This window comes from Dromiciops gliroides, chromosome 2 (genome assembly GCF_019393635.1).
Source record: "Dromiciops gliroides isolate mDroGli1 chromosome 2, mDroGli1.pri, whole genome shotgun sequence".
Lineage (NCBI taxonomy): Eukaryota > Metazoa > Chordata > Mammalia > Microbiotheria > Microbiotheriidae > Dromiciops > Dromiciops gliroides.
In genome coordinates this window covers 12397887-12423693 of record NC_057862.1, presented here as the reverse complement: position 1 = coordinate 12423693, position 25807 = coordinate 12397887, and the positions used below count along the sequence as shown (strand labels likewise).

The 25807-nt window shown below is 40.2% G+C and overlaps 1 protein-coding gene across 1 annotated transcript in view; it reads left to right on the top strand.

The window, feature by feature from the left end:
* Nucleotides 1-25807, top strand: part of LOC122744453 (lipase member J-like) — a 42182-nt gene that overhangs the window by 3394 nt on the left and 12981 nt on the right. The window contains exons 2-3 of the mRNA XM_043989954.1: nt 11116-11227; nt 19852-20050. Of these exons, the coding sequence (XP_043845889.1) occupies nt 11116-11227; nt 19852-20050 (311 nt within the window). The remainder of the gene's footprint in view (nt 1-11115; nt 11228-19851; nt 20051-25807) is intronic.

Here is a 25807-nt window from a genome sequence, read left to right as displayed (position 1 = left end):
GGAAGATCCTGCATCCAGATAGGCAGTTTCTGCCTGAGGACCTGGAGGTGGAGAAAGCGCCCAATGCATGGAGACATCCCTGCCCCCTTCTGGGCAGTTCTCACTGTTAGGAAGCTTTCCCCTCATCTCCAGCCTTCATGTCCTTCTTTACTGCCTCTGCCCAATGCTCTGATGTCTGTTCTGGGTGGCCCTTTAAATATTGGAAGATAGCTCTCACCCTCCTTTCCTCCCTTCTTGCTTAGTCTTCACTTCACCAACATAATTATGCCCATTTCCTTTAGCTCTATCCTTGAGCTCAAAGCCATTTGCCATCCTATCTCCATCCTTCCTCAAATGTGTTGCCCAGCACTGAACACAGTCCTCTGGATGTGGTCTTATCAGAACAGTCCATTCCTTCTGTCTAGAAACCACACCTCTCTTTCTAGGCAGACCCAAAAGGACACATGGATGTCACAATATAAAGGAAAATAGGTATTTATGGAGATGCATAAGAAGAGATACAGAGAAAGCAAATCCAAATGGTGTCCTTAGGATTGATTTAAGGTTTTACTATTGAGGCAGCTGGGGGGTACAGGGCACGGAGTCCCAGGACTGGAGTCAGGAAGCCCCAAGTGCCTCAGGCACTGATTAGCTGCCAGTCCCTGGGTAAGTCTATTAATTTTCATCAGAATCGGTTTCCTCAACTGTAAAAGGGGGTGAAAATGGCACCTACTTCTGTTTTGAGGATCAAATGAGATATTTGTTTAAATATTTGTTTTTAAGTACCTGGCACAGAGGAGGCACTTAATAACTACTTATTGGCTACTCCCCATTATCTATGTACATAAACATCTTTCTCCTGCTGCCACCAGTGGATCATACTTCCCTCTAATACAATAAGCATCCTCCTTAGATCATCCAGAAGCCTCATTTGTACTATCATATGGAATACTGCAGATCATCTCGGACCTTTTCCATGTGTTCGTTATATTTGCTGAGCTACTTTTTCTTTTCTTTTTTGTTATGAAGGATGGTTCTGGAGTGAGGATGTGTGGATAGAATGGGAAGTGTAGGAGATAGAAATGAAATGAAATTGATCATATTAAAATATTTTGTTAAAATAATTTTTAACATTTATTTTAAGCTTTGAGTTCCAAATTCTATCCTTCCCTCCCTCGCTCCCTTCCACTCTCCCAGTATAGATTATACATGTGCAGTCATGTAAAACATTTCTATATTAGTAATTTTATACAAGAAGACTCAACCAAGAGAGACAGAGAGAGGGAGGGAGGGAGGAAGGAAGGAAGGAAGAAAAGAAGGGAGGGAGGAAGGAAGGATGGAAGGGAGGGAGGGAGGGAAAGATAGTATGCTTCAGTCTATATTCAGACAATATCAGTTCTTTGGAGGCAGATAGTTTGCTTCATCATGAGTCTTTTTGGATTGTCTTGGGCCATTGTGTTGCTGAGAATAGCTAAGCATTCACACTTCATCGTATGATTTGATGTCACTGTGTATAACTTCCTGGTTCTGTTTACTTCAGTATATATCAGTCTACTTAAGTTTTTCCAGGTTTTTCTGAAATTTGCCTGCTTGTCATTTCTTTTAGCACACTGGTATGCCATTATATTCATATACTACTACTTGTTCATCCATTCTCAATTGTTGGGCATCCCCTCAATTTCCCATTCTTAGCCACCACAAAAAGAACTGCTATCAATATTTTTGTACAAATAGATCTTTTTCCCCTTTTGAAATCAATTTTTGAAATATCCTAATACCTATTATATAGCCAAACATTTAATGGTCCCTCTTTCCTCCTTTTATGTGTCAGTCTTCTACCCTCCAATCTCTCATAGGTTGATATTCCTGTTTTTCTTCACATTCTTTGCTTCTTCCAGTCTTTCTAGGAGCACTTCATGCTCTATGATAACATTCAGAGTAAAGAGGAACTCCTCAAACTGTTTATTTTCTCCTTTGATATGTAGATCAACATGAACTTTGTCCACAGAGAGCCGTTACTTGTCACTGGCAGTCAGTCATTTGTTAAATATTTATTAAACACCTACTATATTCCAGGCACTGTGTCAAGTCCTGGGGATACAAAGAAAGACAAAAGACAGTCACTGCCCTCCACTGCTCACATCTCATGGGGGAGACAACATATAAATGACTATGTACAAATAAGCTACATGCAGGATAGGTAGGAAATAACAGAGAGAAGGCATAAGAATTCGGAGGATTGGAGAAGATATCCAGTGGAAGATGGGATTTTAGCTAGAATTTGAAGGAAATCAAGGAAGGCAGAGGTAGAGATGAGGAGGGAGAGTCTTCCAAGCATGGGGAAAAGCCAAGGTAAAATCTGGGAGCTGAGATATGGAGGATCTTGTTTGTGAAACATTAAAGAGGCCAGTGTCACTGGATTGAAGAGTATGTGGAGAAGTGTGAGGTGTAGGAAGCCTAGAAAAGTCGGGGTGGAGGGGAGGGGAGGCTGGGGTATGAAGGATTTTGGATGCCAAACAGAAGATTTTATATGTATTTGATTCTGATGAAGATGTGAAGCCAGTGGAGTTTATTGAGTGGAGAGATTACATGGTCAGACTTGTGCTCAAGAAAGATCACGATAACTGAGTAGAGAATGGACTAGAATGGAGAGAGAGACTTGTAGCAGGTACCAACCAATAGGTTAATGTAATAGTGTAAGGATTAGGTGATGAGGGCTTGAATAGATGAAGTGGCAATGCAGAGGAGAGAAAGGGGCATGTGTGAGAAATGTTACAGAGGTAAAATTGGCAGTCTTTGGCAGCAGATTGGATATTGGAGATGAGAGAGAATGAAGATGACACCTAGGTTGTGAGTCTGGGTGACTGGGGATAGTGGTACTCTTGACAGAGGGAAATTGGGGGGCGTGAAATGTGTTCGATGTTGGACGTGTTGGGTTTTGAGATATTTAATGAGTAGTTAGACATGTGAGATTGGAGATTTGAGAAGAGGTTAAGGCTGGATAATTAAATCAAGAATCATCAACATGGATAGGTTAATCAAATCGATGGGAGGAGGCAAGATCAACAAGTGGAATAATATGGAGGGAGAAGAGAAGGCCTAGGAAAGAGCCATGGGGGATCCCTACGGTTAATGGGCATGACCTTTTGGCTTACAGCATTTCTTCCGTCTCTGAATTTTTGTAGTTACTAGATCATTCATTACTTTAGAAATGTGATCCATCTGTTGTTAAATTATTTGTTCTCTGGTTTGTTAAAATTCCCTAATTTCTGTCCACATTGCTATTCTTATTTCTTCCTTTAATTCTTCTATTGATTGTCTAACAATTCTGGAGATTCTGGTGGTTGATCTACCATTCGTGGGGGCAGAGATCGCATTATTGTTGGTAAAGTATTTACTTTCACTTCTAGGCCTTTCATTGCTTTTTATTATCCATAATATTAATTCATTGTATTGAAACTCCTTTTCCATTGTTTACTCATTTATTTCAGCCTTCCTTTTGTTTTTCTCTTTATGAGATTTCCCGTGTGATATATTTTCTTTCCTCTCTTTTGTTTTGTTATCATTTTTCTTCTACCTGAGGGCCACATTTCTTACCGTTTTGAGGAGGTGAAAGGGAACCAGAATTAGAAGCCTCCTCTCTATGAGCTGGATCTGGAGGCAATCAGTCAGTCAGTGATCTTGTAAGTGCTTCCTCTCTGATGGGCCCTGGGGAGGCTCTGGGGAGGCAAAGGCAAAGGTGAATATCTTCCTTCCTGGAGCTTACGGTCTGTCTGAAGAGACAGCACGGGCACATATAAGTGGGTACAAAATGAGCACAAGGCAGTGGTGGGGAGGGAAGTAAATGAAGAGGAAATGCCTGGTCTAGATTGCTCTTGAACTCAGCTTTTGAGAACAGTGAAGCTAGAGAGGAAGAGATAATTAAGAGAATGGAGATGGGTCACAGGGCTGAGAGTCAAAAGGGATAGTTGGGACTGAACAAGAAAGTGCCAGGATGAGGGACGGTGGTCAGAACACAACCCCAGTATTCTGGATCTTGCAGGTGGCGCAGTTCTGAGAGATTGTGAGGCTCGAGGTATGGCCATTCTGCTGTGTGTCTGCTGTAGGGTGGAGGGAGAGGGGGGCGGCATTGTAGAGAAGGAGGTTGAGGAATTGTGTGCTCAGGTTGTGAGGGGATATGTCAACATGTGTATTGAAATCTCTGAGGATAATGGCTAGGGATGGGCGGTGGGGGGGTGAGAGGGGAGAGCTTGTGGCAGGTACTAATGTCATTGAAAAAATGGGGAGAATCCCCTAGAGGTCAGTAAGTAACCCTATGTGGGTGACCCAGAACCAAGGGATGGTGGTAAAGGAACAGCTTAGGAGTAAGAAGACAGCTTGGAGGCTCCTCCACCCCCTCCCTCTGTTCCTATGAACCCAAAGGAGTGGTAGGAGAAGTGGCTGCAGTTGAGATGACCAGAAGGGCTATGGTGCCCTCAGACTCTGGGTAAATCAAGGAGGCAGAAGGAACTTCGGTTGGAAAGTCTAAGAGTATAACCCCAGAACAGGGATTTCAAAGCACAGTGAAATCTAAACAGGGATAGGCAAACCAGGTGCAAGTGAGACGGAGGAGTAGGTGTAATTGAAGTAAGGGTGAGCATTTGGGAGGCGATAATACTTAACATCTTGCCTACTGGTTTCTGTTCTCTACACTCCACTGAAACATCTCTTTAAGGTTACAAGTGATTTCTCAGTTGCCCTGCCTGGGAGCCTTCTCCATCTTCACGTTCTTTTATCTTTCTGAACATTTGGCTCCATTGAAGGACACTGTCCTAACTTCACCTCCATCACTTTGATTTCATGATTCTATCTTGCTCTCTTTATCTTCTTTGACCATTACTTCCCTATACCTTTCACTTGTCCCTGTTTTTCCTCCTTTTCCCTAAGTGTTGACATCTTTCCAGCATTCTATCCTCGGTCCCTGTTCCCTTCCCACCTCTGATTGCACAACCCCAAATCCCTGACTTTCTTGGTTCCTGAGATTGCTCAGCCCCTCTGGATTCTGGAATCAAATCCCTGGCTAGCTCTCCCTTTCTTTTTCTGCAGTCGAATATGGATTTATGATTCCAGCACCTGCTCACTCTTTACCTCCTTAATCCTGTGACTATGTACTCCGAACCACAAGAATTTCCTAGGATTGTGATCATGATATAAAAGAATATACAAATTCAGAAATATTCGTGGAAGAAAACTACGAGTAAAAACTGAGGTTTCTAAACTAACCATTCGATTTCCCGTGGCTATTTCAGTTGTTAAGTGCTAGCTTCCCCTCCCCCCCTTAGTCTCCCCCCCCTCCCCAGGCCACAAGCCAACAGGTAGCACTCTCATCCCCTTCCTGGCCAACCTGTGCGTGACACTTGAACAGCTTCATATTAATTTGGGATTCACAGAATCTCAGGGTAGATGCCAGTGGATAACTAACCTAAGTCATACCTAAACACAATTATAGCATCCCTATCCAGTAGTCATCTAGTTTTTGATTGATGACTCTCCAGTGAAGGAGAAACCATTTCTTCCAGAGATAGCCCATTACCCCTTTTTGTTGTTGTTGTAATTGTTTGGTCATTTTAGTCATGCGTGACCCTCCGTGACCCCTTTTGGGGTTTTCTTGGCAAAGATACTGGAGGGCTTTACCTTTTCCTTTTCCAGCTCATTTTATTTTTATTCTTATTTTTGGTGAGGCAATTGGGGTTAAGTGACTTGCCCAGGGTCACACAGTAAGTGTCAAGTGTCTGAGGCCAGATTTGAACTCAGGTCCTCCTGACTCCAGGGCCGGTGCTCTATCCACTTTGCCACCTAGCTGCCCCTTTTCCAGCTCATTTTACCAATGAGGAAACTGAGGCAAACAGGATGAAGTGACTTGCCCTAGGTCACAGAGCTAGTAAGGGTCAGAGGCCAGATTTGAACTCAGGTCTTCCTTACTCCAAGTCCAGTATCTATCCATCGTACTACTTCACCGCCTGGAGACCCTTTACCATCCTAGTGACCATCCTCTAGGTGCTCTCTGGCTTATCAGGGTCCATCTGAAATGTAGCACCCAGAATGAAAACGTTACTTCAGATGTGATCTGATCACAGCAGAGTTCCAAGGGTTTTCATTTCCCTGGACCTCTACCCTATGGCTCACCTTTGGGGCTCCCCATTACCCTGTCAAATCTGTTGCTCTTTTTCAGACAACTTGCTCTCTAGCCATGTGTCCAGCCTCACATGTGCTTGTGAAGTTGGTCTTTGAACCCAAGGTAAGATTTGACATTTATCCCGACCAAATTAGCTTCTATCAGAGTAAGCCTGTCCGTCTCACCCATACAGATTTCTTTGGATGCTAGCAGTCATCCAACATGTTGGTTATCCCTGATGGTTTAGTGTCACCTGTAAATTTGATAAGAATACTATATATGCCTTTATCCAAATCATAGATAAAAAAGGTTAAAAAAGAAAAGGTCCAACTACAGATCACTAGAGACCTTCTTTGAACTTGACATTGAAACATTAATGGGGCTTCTTTTGGTCTAGCCATTCAACAAATCTCAAGTTCACCTAACTGTACTATCATCTAGCTCACACCTGTGAATGAAGGAATAAAAAGGCTCTTAGTAAGTGCTTACTATTTGCAAAACACTAAAATATTGTCAAGGGATACCAATAGAAAAGCAAGACAGTCCCCAGTCAAAAGGAGCTCACTTTCTACTGGGGAAGGCAACACATATAGGAGGGTTCAGTTTCAAGGGAGATGGAAAGACCCCATGGTCCTTAGGGTAAAGCATTTGGGCAGCTGGAAAGACCTAGTGATCCTAATGGAAAGCAATACAATTTGTCTGGAGTTGTAAGCAGAGTATGGGTGGGGATAAGGTTGATGTGCAAACACACCTTATGTAGTGTATTTTTTTATTGATAAAAATACATCCATTTCTGATGTTGAACCATTTGACAATGCCAAGGACTTTGGTGGCAAGAATTATCTTTTCTTGCTTTCCCATAGATTTCCCATAGAGGCCATAGTAGCCTACCTCACATGATAGATTTTATCAAATGTTTTGATAAAAATCTAGGGAAAGTACATCATACTTCTGATCTCTTAGTCTAGAAACTCTGTAAAAACACAAAAGAGATGAATCTGAAATGAACTCTTCTTGACAAAGCCTTGATGATTCTGAACACAACCTCAATATTCACTAGCCTTTTCTCTAAGATATTCCAAAATTTGTTCCAGGACCCAATGTCAAGTTCCCTCACCTATAATCATCAGGCTCTAATCTCTTTCCTTTTTTGGAAAAAAGGACAACATTTGCCCCTCTCCAATTCTGTGGTATCACTCTCATTTGTCATGGTCTTTCAGAGGTCATTTGAGTATAGCCTAGTAATCCCATTCAGTAGATCTATCCAGATCTCCGTGGACAGTTTATCAAGGCCTGGTGGCTTGAAGGCCTCACCTCACTTGAACACCTCTTTTCCTTTTTGTCTTGGGTATTATTAACTTCTTTTTGACATTTTTATCCTCCTTCCTAATCCAAAAGTCATTGTTGTGGGTGGAGAAAATGAGAGAGAAAGAGAGAGAGAGAGAGAGAGAGAGAGAGAGAGAGAGAGAGAGAGAGAGAGAAAGTTAGTTTTCCAGTTCTGCTTTCTCTCTGACATCACCCCTGACTGCTCTAGGTTAAGCTAGGCAGCCCATTCTGCGTTTGCAGGCTCATTCTCAGCTAAGTCAGAAGCTTTGGGTTCCCACCTGTATTCCTCTGTAATTATCTCGTTAACTCTAAATTCTCTCACCTTCTGTCCAAAGGCAGCAATGGATGGCTCCTATTTATCCAAAGATCTCTAACCCCCTATGCTGTAAAATAGACAAAGAATTCTCACTCACATCACAATTTCTCCCCCATTTAGGGAAAGTCTTCCTCTTTGAAATCTGTCTTGTGTTATCACTTTGCAAATGATTAGTTTGGTGAAGGGCTAAGGGAGTCTGAGAAGACATACTTCAGGAAGAGACTTCCTGAAGCATAAGCAGGAAGACAGAGGAAGCTCCCGAGTTGTCTGTCATTGTCGGTATTCTTTGAGGAGAGGAAAAGGCGTGGGAGGTGAGAAAGCAGGAATCGCTTTCTGGTCAGAAGGACTGCGGGTGGAAGTACTCGCCTGCCAGGCTCTCTCCTCCTACCATGAAGAGAACAGTAGCAAACAAATACTCCGTGAGAAATTCATCTGAGTGATTTCTATTGCAAGGTCCGATGAAATATTTAGGATCCAAAATAAAATTTTAAAACATTGAACATAACTGCTGACCATCCAGAGAACTAAAGACACAAGGTATGGTTTTGTTTTTGTTTTTGTTTTTGTTTTTGGAGGCAATCAGGGTTAAGTGATTTGCCCAGGGTCTCACAGCTAGTAAGTGTTTGAGGCAGGATTTGAATTCTGGTCTTCCTGACTCTAGGGCCAGTGTTCTAGCCACTGTGCCACCTACCTGCCCCTTGGAGATCTGTATTTTTAATCAGGGACTTAACTTGTTTTTTCATAATACAGTTACATCATGGTAGGTAGAATACCCTAATCCCTAGGATGCATCTTTTTCTATACCTATATTCCTACAAAGATTATTATTCCTGTTAAGACTTCCATTAAAGTTCTACACTACAATGAGGTGATGCTTCATTGTGGTATGGCACTGACCCCGGTCCTATTTCAAAGCTATGCCAGCCAAGCTCAGTCTGCCAGACCCTTACAAATGAGAAACACTTTGATGATGGGCATGATCATGGGCATTGCTTCTTGCCAGAGCAGCAATCTGTTCAGGTTCAGTGAGGTGCCTCACCAGCTTGGCTCCAGCAGCTGCTCTGCTGTGGTAGAAGGGCTGTGACCCCCATGGGTGGAGACCAACTAAGTCATCTTTAACTTGTTGCCTTAGAGAGTCGCCCAGAAGACTAAGGTCAATGATCTTCCTGGGGTTCTCTTTGTAGAGTGGGTTAGAAGCAAGAATGGACCCAGATGTTCATTGTCCCAAGGCTAGCTTCCTGTCCACTCTGCTGCACTCCTTCACATTCCTTTCTATTGTGGGAACAAATTTCTCCCCTGCATAACAACTTTCTACTCCCACATTTCTCCACTCCCCCATGCTGCCATGTCTTTCTGCTTAGAAGTAGTGATGGCGGCTTTGAAGAACTTTTGTTAGCTTCATAGCCCCCCTCAGTGACTGCTGGAAGAGGGAGAAGCTTGGTTGAGGGTCAGACAGCCTGGGTTCAGATCCCAGATCTGCTGCATCATACCTGTGTGACCTGGGCTCAGCTGCATTGCCTTTCTGTGTCTCAGTTTTCTCACCTGTAAAATTAAGGGGTGTTTTCTAACTTTGGGCAAATCATTAGGTAAGAATCTAATCAAAATGATACCATTTCCAGGGGAAAGTTTTCAGAAGCTGGCTCCCAGTAGCCATGGACTTGAAGTGTCTTCTCCTCCTTTAGTGTTAAAATGCTAGGGATTTTAGCAGTAAGGTAATCCCCCTGCATAGCTAACTGGGCCTTGAAGGCCCAGGCAGGCCCTGGGCCATAGGTACCCCTGCTGCTCTCAGGACAAGTGACAGGAATTACTTAGAAGCACTCCTGGGCAAGGGATATCACTTTGATTCACCCATGTGAATACCACCATCACCTTCTCTGCAACTACACTTAGGGAAAAGCAAGAACAGGACCCCTGGTTTTAGGAAGACTTTTGTCAGTGGTGTTAGTGTTACTCCAGGCATGAGAACTCCCAGAACAGCACTCGTGTCAACTAATGCCACATATTCTGCTGAATTTTTATTTCTCTGCAGAACTATTCTTTTCATTGATCAAGATAATTTCTTAAACATATAATTAAATGTCTCTTAATTGTAATACTTCTATAAGACTACTCATGTCAGTCCACTGCCAGACCAACACATTTTATCCGACCATATTTTGGTTTGGAAAATCTGACTTCTATATTTATAGGGCCTCTCATTGTGTCCTTATGGGGGAAATTTGGTGGAATGTTTATGAGGAGAGGCAAACCTCACTGAGTTTGATTCATGGGGGCAGAAGGCCTGTTGGAGGAAGTAGAGAGTTTGAATGGGGAATGTTTCTGAAGGAATGCTATAGCATTACTACTAAGTATACATATTAATATGACCCAGGCTAACAAAATATCACCTTGGGAGAGGGCCTTAGGGGACCTGCTTTAGTCCCCATATAAGAATGACTTGCATCGAGAACACTGGATCTGGAGTCCAAATACCTTGATTTCATTCCAATGGATATTTAGCTCCTGTATAATCCAGCAACCTTGGGTTCACTGTCTGTAAAATGGGGCTAACAATGGACTTTCTAACTGCATAAAGTGAGAAAACCCCAAACCTCGAAGTACTATATAAATGTATCATTATTCCTTCCCCCTCCTTCCTTGGAAGGAAGGTATAGTGAATAGAGAGCTGGGTCTAGAGTCAGGAAGACCTAAATCCAAATCTGGCCTCAGGCACTTAATAGCTTTGTGACCCTGAGCAAGTCACCAAACCCTGGTTGCTTCAGTTTTCTCATTTGTATAATGATCTGGAGAAGGAAATGGTAAACCCCTCTGGTGTCTGCCAAGAAAACTCCAAAGAGAGCTACAGAGCATCAGACACCACTGAAACAACTGGACAACAACTTCCTATAAAAGAGGGGCTTGATTAGTTGAAGGTTAAAAAAGCAACACCATGTGTTTAGTCTTCCTGAACCAGAATAATCACAAGCTCCTGCTTAGTGGCGTCCGAATTAATGGGCTTTCACTTTATTTAATGGTAATAATAATGTTTCATGCACCTTCAGATCATGCACTGGATCCTCACAACAACCCTGAGAGTAGCCGCTGTTGTTATTCCCATTTTTCAGATGAGGAATCTGAGCAAATGGGATAAATGACTTTCCTAGGATCAGACAGCGATCGAGTGACTGAGGCCAGATTGGCATTTGGGTCTTCCTGAGTCTAAGCTCAGCGCTCTGGACACTATGGCACCCCCTAGCAAAGGCAAACAGATCCCTGGAAAATGTGGTTGTGTCCAGATGGCTTCTTTAGCTCTAGAATAAGGCACCGTCCTTCATAATGGCAAACCTTTCCTTTTTGGCAGGTCCCAAATGTGGCGTCTTTTGACAGTGGCGTCTTTGACCTTCCTTCCTGGGATGATACATTGTTCTCCTCTATCCCATCGAAATGTGAACCCAGAAGCAAAGATGAATGTTGTAAGTTGTCTTTTAGGGAAACTGTAACAGGGTTGGGGACAAGATCACAGAGGATGACCCAAGACAAGTGTCTGGAGCATTTGAGTGGAGAAGGGACATCTGTGGGCATCACCCATATATGGACAGACCTCCAGGAGCTGGGAGTTCATTGGCATGGGTTACTACCCCACTGATCCAGGTTGCAGCCTTTCCCTAAGTGCATTTCTCTGTGAGCTCTCCTTTATGTGGTGCCCCCCAACTGTAGGGGGAGCTCCTAGAGAGCAGGCACTTTTAGCTGATTTGCTCTTGGTATCCCGGTGTTTGCTATAATGTGCAGACTGCTAAGGGGGGAGGGGGAGAGCTAGGTGTCTAGAAGGGGTTCCTGAATGGATTGAAAGTAGATGGGCACAAATGAGGCGAGTGCCTAAGAGAAGACTGAATGCAAAGCTCGGCTTCTCAGAAAGCACTGGGAAAGAGAAGCGAGACTTCAGACTATAATGAGCGTCAGGCTAACAGGTTCAAGCTCTTGCAAATTTCCTCTTTGGGGAATTATGGGAAGATGACAACAGCCTATAAGGACTTAGAGGAGTTCAGGTGCTCCTCCCCCATGACACTTCAGTAACGTTCTCAAAGTGCATGAGAAACAGTAGTAACAAACCAGAAACAATCAGCCACCAAATCCTTTATCCAGTTAAGGACTACACAAAAGGACTTGTAGAATGCTACAGAAGAATACAGTGAAGATAAGCTAAGGAGGCAGAAAGAGTGCAAGTAACCCATTCTCAATGGAGATGGGCCCAGGTCAGTACCCAGCAGGGCCAGGTTAGCATCCAGATGCCTGTGTTCAACAAAGACAGCCTATGCCCAGCCCTGGGCCTCAGCCACAACAGGAAGCAGTCCGATAGTTCCTTTTAAAGGCAGGTCCTAGTCCTAGCCACTGAACTCAGAATCAGACAGGGCCTATTACTGCAACCATGCAGCAACACAAGAGCCGTGTATGACCCAAGCACAAACCTCCAATCCAGAAACCAAGGCCAAAGAGAACACTGTTAAAAAATACCTTGCACTAGAAGAAACTCAAGGTACGAACCCAAAGAAGAAAATAATATGTAACAAATCAAAGTAGAGCCTTAGAGAGGGAAAAAATGTCCTAGACACAAGGACTAGAAGTGAACTTGAAAGAAATGAAATGAGAGATGAAATAGAATAGCCAGGGAAGAGAAAAATGACAAGATTCATGTCATAGGATAGATGGTGATAAATCTCATCCAAGAATTGAAAGTTGAGATGGGTCAAACAGAAAGCAGTGAGTCTGAGAAAACAAGAAATATTAAAAACAAAATCAAAAGATTTGAAAAAAACAGCAAAAAACATAAGGTATCTAATATGAAAAACAGCTGACCTAGAAAACAGGTCAAAGAGAGATACTAAGAATCACTGAAACACATACTTAAATCATATACTTGAAAATAATGACAAAAAGAGAAAAAAAATCATTGGAAGACAGAATATGGAAAATAAAAGTAATGCAAGAAAGTAAAAAAACCCATTATTGGGAGTGGGACAAGATGAAGATAGGAGGGTCAAGGTAGCATTATCATGCCACTTGTAGAACACAAGCATTAAGCAAGCTTAATGCTTAAGCTTAATGCTTAAGTTGTTTTTGTTTTTGCAGGGCAATGAGGGTTAAGTGACTTGCCCAGGGTCACACAGCTAGTGTAAAGTGTCTGAGACTGGATTTGAACTCAGGTCCTCCTGAATCCAAGGCCAGTGCTTTATCCACTGTGCCACCTAGCTGCCCCCCAAGCAAACTTTTTTCACTTTTTTCTTCATTGTTGAGAAAGGAAGCAAAAACAGGAAAAAAAAATAAGAGGACATAATGAAGAAAGACATAACAATTATGTCTTTGAACATGAATAGGATTAACTCCCCTATAAAGAAAAAGGATAATAGAATTGATTAGAAGGCAGAATCCAACAATTTGTTGATTTAAAGGAAACATAAACATTCACAGATTTAAAATAATAGCTTGAAGAAGAATCTATTATGCTTCAGGTGAATTTAAGTAAAGCAGGTATAGTTATCATGATTTCACACAAAATGACAATAAAAATAGACTCAATAAAAGAGAGAAAAATTGTGATTAAAGGTACTATAGATAATGAATCAATATCATATCATATCATATCTATCAATTTATCTACACCAAAATTATTAAAGGAAAATTTCACAGAGGAATAGTAAAACTATAATAGTGGATGACTTCAGTGTATCCCTTTCAGACTCGAATAGAACTTTGAAAAAGTTAGGATAATGGTAGAATACTGAATGAAAGCGAATGGAATTTACATATGTGTCAGCCATGTATGGCAGCTTTAAATTGTGGAATAAAAACTTCACAAGCAAGTACAATAGAGAAAAAATACTCAATAGAGCTTTTATTGACCACAGTACATTTATTCAGTTAAGCGCCTTTGAAAAAGTGTTAAAAATAATTGGAAACTAAGTAATAAATCTACAGAATTAGTGGGCAAAAGAACAGATCATAGAAATAACAGACAATTTTATCCAAGATAATGACAATAATGAGACAACACTCCAAAATCTATGGGATACAGGTAAAGCTGTCCTTAGAGGGAAAGCTACATTTTAAACACTTTCATTAATAAAAGGAAAAATAAATCCTTGAATTGGGCATGCTATATCAGCCCCCTCAATTTAACACCTAAAGAGATTAATAATCAATAAAATCAATAAGAAAAAAGTCCTTCATAATATTTATAGCAGCACTTTTTGTAATAGCTAAGAATTTGAAACAAAGTAGTTACCCATCAATTAGGGAATGGCTGAACAAATTGTGGTACATAAATATAATGGAATATTACTGTGCTGTGAGAGATGATGTGTTTGATGAATACAGAAAAGCATGGGAAAATGCATATGAATTGATGCAGAATGAAGTAAGCAGAGCCAAGAAAACAACTAAAGTTAGTTAATCTGAAAAGAGAGGAAAAACAAACTGCTCTTAACAAAAATGAAAAAAATATTAAAAACAAATAAAGGAAAAGATCAGAAATTATACCAACAAAACTGATAACAGATGAAATAGTACAGTCTTCTTACACTTTACATTCCTTCCTCTGCTTCCTACTTTTTGAGTTACACTGTCCTCCTTCCTGTTCATTCCATCAACAAGAGTCTCCATCTCTTGGCTCTGGGCATTTCCTATGGCCATTCTTGGTGCCTGAAATGCTCTCCCTACTGATCTATCTCTATCAATCCGCTGGCTTCACTGGTTTCCTTCAACAAGCTAAAACTCCACCTTCTATAGGAGGCCTTTCCTCAGCCTTCTGAATTTTAGTGCCTTCCCTCTGTTAATTATTTCCTATTGATTCTCTATACAGGTTGATTGTACATATTTGTTTGGTTGTTGTCTCACTCATTAAATTATAAGATCCTCAAGGGCAGAGACTGTCTTTTGTGTTTTTTGTATCCCTGCACTTAGCATAGGGCCTGGTTATATGCTTACTGACTAGATGAAAATTTATAAAAATGTAAAATACTCAGGATAACAAAATAGATTATTTATATAATCCAGCATAAAAAAATTAAAGCCATAAGTGAGTTCCTGGAAGTGGTGGGTGGGAAAAGGTGGTGAATTAGATAGTGAATTATATTAGCCATTTAAAGAAAAATTAATTCTGGTTTTCATTTTTTAAAAAATCTGCAAAAATGGGAAAGAAGAGACAATTCCCAACACTTTATATGATAAAAATATATGGGGGCAGCTAGGTGGCGCAGTGGATAGAGCACTGGCCCTGAATTCAGGAGTATCTGAGTTCAAATCTGGCCTCAGACCCTTGACACTTACTAGCTGTGTGACCCTGGGCAAGTCACTTAGCCCTCATTGCCCCACCAAAAAATTTAAAACAATTAAATTAAAAATATGTTCTTGATACCTAAGAAAGCAGAGAATTATATAGATCAGAATTCCTAATGAACATTGATACAAAAATGTTAAATAAAATATTAACAAATAGTCTATAACAATATCATAAACTATGACCAGGTTGGATTTATACCAGGTATGCAGAATTGGTTTGATATATGAAAAACAATTTAGATCATACTAATAAAAAATTTAAACCAGATGATTCAATAAATAGATATTAAAAAGGACTTTTTGCAAAATCCACCTCCTGATTCTGTTAAAAACTCCAGAAAGCATAGGAACAAACATGCTTTTATTTAACATGGTAAATAGTAGCTATTTAAAGCCTAGAAACAATATTATATGTTCTGGGAAAATAAATCTTAAATGTCTTTGCAGTAAAGTTTAGGAGATTTTTTAAAAGGATTCCTGTTATAGCAATTACTGTTTAATATTTATGGATCTAGAAGTGCTGTTTCAATAAGAAAAGGAAATTGAGTAAATAAAATAGGCACAAGCAATACAAAACTTATGCTTTTTTGCAGATATGATTGATTTAGCTCAAGATCCCTACAGCCAACTAAAAATTGATTTTAAAAAGTTGCAGGATATAAAATTAATGCATGTAAATAATCAGTATTTCTATATATTACTAAGAAAACCTAGCAGGAAGCAGTAGAAAGAGAAATTTATTCATTATAACTACAGAATATATAAAAATGTGGGATTCTGTCTATTAAGATACACATTGAAACTATAAGAATGCAACAACAAAACATTTTAATGGAAATAATGGCAGTCTTAAATCATTGGCAAAATATTAATTAGTTCATAGATAAATTGTGATAATATGATACAATTTATGATGCTATCTGAATTAATTTATTCAGTGCTGTACCAATCCAACTACCAAAGGATTATTTTATAGAGCCAGAAAAACAATAGCAAAATTCTTCTTGTGGAATAAAAGGTCAAGAGTTTCAAGAGAAATAATAAAGAAAGAAACAAGGGGGCTAGCAGTATCAGATCTTAAAGTATATTGCAAATCATTAATCATCAAAATGATTTGGTATTTAAAAAAATAGAAATGTGAATCAATGGAACAGATGAAGTACAACACTATATACAAGGGGATCAATACAGTAGCCTAGTGTTTAATGTACCCAAAGACCTTAATCATTTGACAAAACAATGCTGGAAAAACTAGAAAGCAAACAGGTAGAAACTAGGTCTAGACCAGCATCTGACACTATATACCAAGAAAAGCTCTGAATAGATATATGATTTAGATGTAAAGGGTGACCTCATTAACAAATGAGACAAAGAGGCCATGACCAAAAAGGGATCAGAGAAAATAAAACGAACAATTTTGATTATATGAAATTTCAAAACTTTATCACAAACAAAACCAGTGCAGTTAAAATTAGAGGGGAAACAACCGAAGAAAAAAAATCCACATCAAGTTTCTCTGATAAAGATTTCATATCAAAAAATCCATAAAGAATCAGTTAAAATTTATAAGAATAACAGTCATTTAAATAGTCAAAAGATATGAACAGGCAATTTTGAAAGTAAGACAGTAAGTTCTTTACAAGTTTAAACCTTAAAGAGATGAAAGAAAGAGGAAAAAGATGCATATACACAAATTATTTATAGCAGCTCTTTTTGTAGTAACAAAGAACTGGAAACTAAAAGGTTGCCCATCTGTAGGGAATGGCTAAAGAGATTATGGTATATGAATATAATGGAATGTTATTATGCTAGAAGAAATGATGTAGTGGATGGGTTCATGGAAGCCTGGGAAGACTAATAGGAATTAATACAGAATGAAGTAAGAAGAATCAGAAGAATAATTTATATAACAATAGCACTGTAACTACAAATAACCTTGAGAGATTTGAGAACTCTGATCAGTGCAATATCCAAGAGTTGCAGAAGGCTGAATATCTTGACAGATGTGATGGAATCAAGATGGAGAATAAGACATGTATTTTTGGACACAATGTGGGAATTTGTTTTACTTGACAGTGTATTGTTTACAAAAGCTTTTTGGTTTTGCTGATGGAGGAGGACAGGAAGAAACTGGATTAATACAGTAAAAACCTGGGCAGTTAGGTGGTACAGTGGATAAAGCACTGGCCCTGGATTCAGGAGGATCTGAATTCAAATCCAGCCTCAGACACTTGACACTTACTAGCTGTGTGACCCTGGGCAAGTCACTTAACCTTCATTACCCCACAAAACCCCCCAAAACAAACAAAAAACCCCAATATAGTAAAAACCAACCAAACAAAAGGTCATAGGGCATCTTATTTTTTTTTTTAATGGAGAGAAAAGATCAGAAAGACTCCCAGATAAGCAGGACAGCTTTGAAAACTATAGGTGGATTTTTAAATAAACTTTAAAAACTTAAGTACAAGCATATATAATGATCTGAAATTTCACATATAGTCCTTTTTTCTGTTCTACTATGTATAGGCAAAGGCTTATTCCATTTGATGTTCGTTAAGTTCAAGATAAATTTTTTTACAATTCCTTTCTCCCTTAGAGTGAAATGATAACATATTGGGGCTACCCCAGTGAAGACTACAAGGTTATGACTGAAGATGGTTACATCTTAGGGGTTTATAGGATTCCTTATGGAAAAAATCATACAAACAATTCAGGTAGGATTTAATACAAAATGAGAAATTGGCTCAGACCTAATGTACTTGCCTTTCAAAAAGAAAAAGAAAAGCAAACAGGTCAGGGCAAGGATTTCGAAGTAAAATAAACATGAAACTCCATTAATCTTCCACCTATCTAAATGGAAAAGGGAAAGTCATCTAGCACTGGATTCTTATCCCCAGAACAGATTGATAAGGACAGCCAGTATGCTGAGGACAGTACTGAACTGTTCCACCTTTCCCCTATCTCCCCACATCACTTGTTACCTAAGGGCAGATCTTTGAGATGCCTTTTTCCTTTGTCTTAACTATCCCCTTTATTGCCATGACATTGGATAGGGGAGAAGTCTGCTCCTATCCTCCTCTTTGATCATGCTTTTAGTTAGAGCCTCATCAGTGATGCAGATGCTGCTGTAGACCAGCATCAAGAGTCCCATTGGTCACCTTCCCAGATGTCTTTCCCAGACTTCTTTCTTTGCTTCTAGATGTGGCTCCTCATTGGATGTATACTCTTCCAGATAACACGATACCTCCACTACTACCGTGCAATACACAATTGTAACTGAATCCGTGAAATATATACATTTTGAGTGTGATTGTTGTTATTCAGTTACTCAGTCATGTCCAACTCTTCTGACCCCATGGACTATAGAATACCAGGCCCTTCTATCCTCCACCGTCTCCCAAAGTCTGTCTCAGCTTGTGTTCATTGTTTCCATGATACTATCTATTCATCTCATCCTCTGCCATCCCCTTTTCCTTTTACCTTCAATCTTTCCCAATGTCAAAGAATGAGTCCCATCTTCTCATTTTGTAGCCAAAGTATTTAAGCTTTAGCTTCAGTATTTGACCTTCCAGTGAGCAGCCTGGATTAATTTCTTTAAGTATGGATGAATTTGATCTCCTTGCTGTCCAAGGGACTCTCAAAAGTCTTCTTCAGCACTACAGTTGGAAAACGTTGATTCTGCAGTGCTCAGTTTTCCTTATAGTCTTTTTTCTCACAGCCATAAATTGCTGCTGGAAAATCCATGACTATGACTATACAGATCTTTTTCAGCAGGGTGATGTCTCTGTTTCTTAGATATAGGGTGTAGGAGACTTAATAAATGGCAGGGGAATGGGCCTAGTTTCTCTGAAGGGGTCTGGTAGAGGCAAACCTAGGCAGATGAAACCTTAAGGCTTTGGTAAAGAGATCAGTTAATATAGGAGGAGATAGGGCCATCAGTCCATATAGAAAAATAGAGCCCAAGAGATTAGAAAAGATAGAAGAATCAGTGGGTCAATAAGAGTGATGCCAATGACAGCAGTTGTGAAAACTCACTGACCAATGGCCAAAAGTTTTTGGCCACTACTTCACCCATATTGATTCCAAAGTTACCCATGATTTCTACATCCACAGAGACATGGTTACAGAGGATGGTGGTGGTGTGGAGCTCCGGACCTGATGATTGGCTGGTCTAATTAGAACTTCTTAGCAGAGTGAGCTGCTAGAGCTGGCACCTAACCTTCCTCCTTCTTGGGTTTCTGGGACTGTGATTCTGGCTTTCAGCTGTTGGGTGTTTGATGAGTTTTTGAGGACTGGAAACATCATTTAGATCATTTCCCTTGTGGGGAAAATGCCTGGAGCTTCAACAGTGGAGTTTTACAACATCACAATTTGCAAATTAGTTAAGTGCCTCTAGTAATGCTGAACTAAGCCACAGATTCCCTAAAATCTAAGTTTGTGAGGTTGGTCCCAGCAGACTGGGACCTTGCCACAGTTGGTTCCTTAATTAGAACTTCCCATAGTTTCTTTTTCATCTTAAATGAGACAGAGCTGAATTGTTTGCATGCCCCACTGAAATAATTCTTACAGCTTTTTCAATGACCCGTACAAAATAGCTCTAGAATGCTGGGGAACTTTGATTTTTACCAAACACATTTGTCATTTTCACAACAAACCCAAGCATTTAGCTCCTCAGACTTCATTCGGTTCCGGGCTTCAGACAAGAGGTTTTCTGGTCCAATATTGTCAAAATTTTGAAGCCGTCTCCATGTTTTCCTTTCAGCTCAGAGGCCTGTTGTGCTTTTACAGCACGGCTTGCTGACCTCTGCCAGCAGCTGGATCTCAGACCTGCCCAACAACAGTTTAGCCTTCCTTCTGGCAGATGCGGGATGTGATGTGTGGCTGGGGAACAGCCGAGGGAACACCTGGTCCAGGAGACACTCATTCTTATCAATAGATTCTGATCCGTTTTGGGCTTTCAGGTATGTCCAGATGGCCTTAGAAATGTAGTCAACGTTTTCTAACTTCAAGAGAGCATAAAAGTATGGTATTGGAAGTTTCGCTGGTTTCCAGTGTTGTCAAACTTTGGCCAAAAGGAATAGCTCTAACTTGATGATAACTACAGTTTGTATTCTTATCCTGCAGTTCAGCACCACTAGCATCTCCTTACCTCATTGTATCAGGCTGCATTTTCATCTTCCATGATCTGTCTTTGCTTTAAGTTGCTGCTACATATCACCTTTTTTTTTTTTTGTTTTGTTTTGGTTTGGTTTTTGCGGGGCAGTGGGGGTTAAGTGACTTGCCCAGGGTCACACAGCTAGTAAGTGTCAAGTGTCTGAGGCCGGATTTGAACTCAGGTGCTCCTGATTCCAGGGCCGGTGCTCTATCCACTTGCACCACCTAGCCGCCCCCTACATATCACCTTTTAAAAGCCAAGCTGGAGACTCAGGATGAGAAATTGCACCCACCTCTAGAGAGTGAATCAAAGCATACTGTTTTTCACTGTATTTTTCTTGCTTTTATTTATTATTTTGCAACGTGGCTAATAAAGCCATATGCTTTATGTGACTTCACATGTGGAATGGATATTATAATATTGCTTGCTTGCTCTATGGGTGGGGGAGAGGTTGAAGGGAGAGAGAAAATTTGGAACTCAAATTTTTATTTTTATTTTGTGGGGCAGTGAGGGTTAAGTGACTTGCCCAACATCATGTGGCTAGAAAGTGTCAAGTGTCTGAGGGCAGATTTGAACTCAGGTCCTCCTGAATCCAGGGCCAGTGCTTTATCCACTGTACTACCTAGCTGCCCCTGAAACTCAAAATTTTAAAAAAGAAATAAAATCTAAAATGGTCAGTGAGTTCTCCGTTCTATTTCTTCGGTCTCCTCAGACAATTGCCCTTTTTCTTCCTTATTATAAATGTTTCTCTTCTGTATTCAGAATTTTTTTTTTAAGTTCTGGGCTGTCTTCCCATAATTTTATACCTATTATCCTTTCTTTGAACACTTTGAAACTGCCATCTCAAAAGAGAGGATGCATTTGAGACTCTGCCCTGCATCCCCTACTTCTTCTATCACACTGTCTAACCAGGAATGATTGCTTTCCTCCTAAAGTTCCCATATTGTTAACCCAACAACCGATTCCTCCTTGTGGGTGAGAATCAAATCCAGGAGAAAAGTTCCCCTCATTAAGCCTTCCTACTTTTGAAAGATGAAATTATTACTAAGATTAGACAAGAGATTATTAGGGGCTCTATTCTTATCAGAGAGCTCCAGTTGATTTGATATTCAGGGAGTTTGTTTCCCATTACAAATAAACTGTACCAATATTCCCAGTCAATGATTTCCTGCACTCCTCATGTGTTTTCTCTTTCTGGTGATCTACGTTACAAATCCATAACTTGCTCTCTCTCGTTCTTTCTCACTCTCTCCCACTCTTTGTTTCTCATTCATATTCTCTCTCTTTGTGTCTCTCTGTCTGTCTGTCTGTCTGTCTCTGTCTCTGTCTCTCTCTGTCTCTGTCTCTCTCTTTCTCTCTCCCCATACAGATATTCTTATGTACACCAAAATTTTCTCCTCCATGATTTCCTTCTTTGGTTCCTGTATTTGCCCACATGAGTTTATCTAATTAAAAATCCCACCCTATTCATCCTGCCCCTCTTCAGATAAGCCGTCCCCTGTCTACAGCCACATCCTAGTCACAGAGCCCATCCCACCAAGTCTCCACAACATTTATGAAAGCACATGTGCATTCTTGCTTGGGGATGGCCCCTTAGTCTTTAAAATAACATTCTGTGTGATATTTTAAAATGCCAATAATCCAAGAACAAAAAAGAAGCTTATGCAAGAAACTCTGAACAGTGATGTATTGTTTGTTTGTTTGTTTTGCAGGGCAATGGGGCTTAAGTGACTTGCCCAGGGTCACACAGCTAGTAAGTGTTAAGTGTCTGAGACTGGATTTGAACTCAGGTCCTCCTGACTCCAGGGCTGGTGCTTTAACCACTGTGCCATCTAGCTGCCCCCCCCACACTTATTGTTTGGTTTTGAAGAAGCATGTGTATTATTATATTAATTAGATGACATGATATGATAACCATGTAATATATTACATTGCATTGTGTTCTATTGTATCCTAGTTTAGCTATTCTACGTTGTAGTTGTAGTTGTTGCCCCTAGGTGGTGGTAGAGGCTTCAATATCAACTCAGTTTATTTCTTTAAAGTCTAAAAAATCATCCCATGAATTCCTATGTTCTTTTCTTTGTGATATTTCAGGGACCTTAGTAATGCTGATGATTCATGAAAATCAATAAAGCTCAGAGCCCTTAGGCTAGAGAAGAAATCTTTGTTTTTCTAAGCATTGGGCAGAGACTAGACACTGTCCTGTAGTCACTCTTCCAAACCATCTGTAATAGACGGTCAGAATTCAATAAAAACCAGCTGACCTTTATCTAGATAAAAATAATCATCCTTGTACAAACAGCAAATAAAAAAAAGACTAGAAAGAAAGTCAGGAAGGTAATCTACGCTGGTTTGTCAGATAAGGCAAAGAGGGAAATAGAGAATGGATAACTTTATAAGGTCCCTTTATAAGGTGGGAACATGGGGTAGGCAAGGCCTGAGCTTGGCATGCTCATGGTCAGTCTGGGTGAGCAGCATCCTCCACTGGCAGTCAGCTCCCACTATTTACAAGGGAGTCTACACCCTTGTCCCATCTCAGCAGAGCACTTCCAAGATCCTGGGCTCCTTTCCCATTGAACGGTAGGATCTTTTAGCTTCTTTTTAGGCTGGAAAAATTAGACTTCCCAGAAGTCCATGAGGCCAGTGGAGGACACACACACACACACACACACACACACACACACACACACACACACACACACTCACACACACACTCACACACACACTCAAAGACACACACACTCACACACACACAGACACACACTCACACACAGACACAGACACACTCACACGTACATTCAGTTGAGAAAGGCAATAACAAAACTGCTTTTTGTGTCCCCTTGTATACATCTCTGTCATCTACTTCTGTGCATTTAAAGAAATGTCTTCACACCCCTTCCCTGAGAAGAAGCTTTGCCTTACAACACACGTGTGTAGTGGAGCAGAGCCAGTGCCTAAGTGAGCCACTCCTGAGGACGCTTCTTTTTTTTTTTTCTTTTTTTGAGGGGCAATTGGGGTTAAGTGACTTGCCCAGGGTCACACAGCTAGTAAGTGTTAAGTGTCTGAGGCCCGATTTGAACTCAGGTACTCCTGACTCCAGGGCCAGTGCTCTATCCACTGCGCCACCTAGCTGCCCCTCTGAGGACACTTCTTGGTGGGCATCTTGGGTCCCTCTCACCTCTCTGTCAAGAGTAGGGTCGCACACTTCATTAGCATTCAAAGTCACTACCTTACATTTTAGCCATATTCTGTACATTTATCTAGAAGAATATGAGGCTGCGGGCTCCACTTAGGGATTTTGCTTCTGGGAGTTTCTGACCATCTTTTCTTGTATTTTTGAAATATGTCATAGCTCCTTTCTGTGGTGTTTACCTTAGTGGTTATATGTAGGCTGTTTTTCCCCCTCTCCCTTCCTTTTCTGGTTAAAGCAAGACCCCATGCTAATACATTCTTACCGTCCCTTGTTGGGTATACTCTATTCCTGACCACAAATATATTACTCCTGTGTAAACAGGCTATTTCATGTGCCCAAATCTGCCTTTCTCTTCGGAAATACTTCCTTTTCATTTCTTTTACAAGACTTCCTATCTTCCAATACCTGATTGAAGTGTGAGGTGATCCTGGATTCTCACCATCTAGGACAATGGGTTCTGACAGCTGTAAAGGATTCAAGTACCAAGACTAGTCTGTCTGAGCATCAGTCTAGGTTAGGGTGAAGAAATTCATCAATAGAAGTTTAGCTGCTTGATAGTCTGTTTCATGAATTCTCCACCTTTTGTGGCCTTTTCATTAATTCCTAATGGCAGGAAAGACACAAAGGATGCTACAAATCACACAGTTCTTAGAGGAGCTACCGGTAGCAGTTTAACTTGGCATTCTGAATGTGGAATTGTTTTATAGTGATCTAGGAGTTTGAACACTCTTGGAGGAACTGACCCCCATTCTTATTGGCATTGCTGTGATAAGTGAAATCAGAAAACACAAAGAAGTTGCAACTTAGGAGGGGAGAGACAGCTCATGGTCTTTTTTGGAGAGGTAAAGAAAGGAGTTCATAGCATTCATCTTCTTGTGGGCTTAGAGATGAAACTAAAACCATTTCATGGAATCTTTGCTTCCTCTTGAGGTGGTGGTAGGGTGAAGTGTTAACAGACGTTATTCTCAAGATTAATTTAACTTATGCACCAATAACTAGTACTACCCCCAAAAAAAAACCTAAGAGAAAAACAATTTGTGAAACAATTGTATTCAGAACAAATCTGTACAATGTCCACATCCGAAAATGTTCACTTCTTTGTGGACCTTGTACGGCGTTCCTCTCTCTGAAGAGTCAGGGAACATGAGACCTGATCGATCATTGCACTGGTCCCAGTTCTTAAGTCTTTCAAAGCCATTTATCTTTAAACTCTTGCTTTCTTCCTGTTATTCTCCTGGTTCTGCTCACCTCAGTCTGCATCAGTCCATACTACCCAGCACTCTCTAAGACCATCTCTTTGGTCGCTTTTTACTTTTTTAAAAAATTAAATTTATTTTTGTAACATTTTAAGTTCCAAACTGTCTCCCTTGTTCCCTCCCCACCCCACACTAGAGAAGGCCACCGTTTGATACAGATACATATCTATATAGATAGGTATAGGTCTAGGTATAGATCATCTATCTTTCCATCCTTCCTTCCTTCCATCTATCTCTATGTAAAGCCATACTACACATATTTCTGTGTATTAGTTCTTTCTCTGGAGGTGGAGCAACTTCCTTCATAGGTATTTTGTAGTTGGTTTGGATATTTGTAATATTCTAAATAGTTTAGTTGTTCATAGTTATTCTTTGAACAATATTGCTGTTATTATATACAACATTCTCTTGGCTGTGCTTATTTTATTCTTCATTATTTCGTGCACGACTTTTCATGTTTTTCTAAAATTAACCTGCTCATCATTTCTTTTTTTTTCCCTTAGGTTTTAAGTGGTTTTAAAATTTCTTTTTTTGTTAGTTTTTTTCACTTAATAGTATTTTATTTTTCACAATTAAAGATATAAAGATATGTAAAGATAGTTTTCAACATTCATTTTTGTAAGATTTTAAGTTCCAGATTTTTCTCCCTCCTTCCCTTCCCTCCCTTCTCCAAGACAGCAAACAGTCTGATGTAGGTTATGCAGTTAAATCATATTAAAGATATTTTCACATTAGTCATGTTGTGAAAGAAAAATCAGAACAAAAGGGGAAAAACACAAAAAAGAGAAAACAAAAGACAAAAAAGTGAAAATAGTATGTCTCAATCTGCATTCAGACTCCATAGTTCTTTCTCGGGATGTGGAGAGCACTGTCTATCCTGAGTCCTTTGGAATTGTTTCGGATCATTATAATGTTGAAGAAGAGTTCAGTCTATATCACAGCTGATCATCACACAGTGTTGCTGTTACTGTGTATAATGTTCTCCTTGTTCTGCTCTCTTCATTCAGTACCAGTTCATGAAAGTCTTTCCAGGTTTTTCTGAAATCTTCCTGCTCATCATTTCTTATAGCACAACAATATGCACAATCCCATAGCCCTTTGGACATAGTTCCAA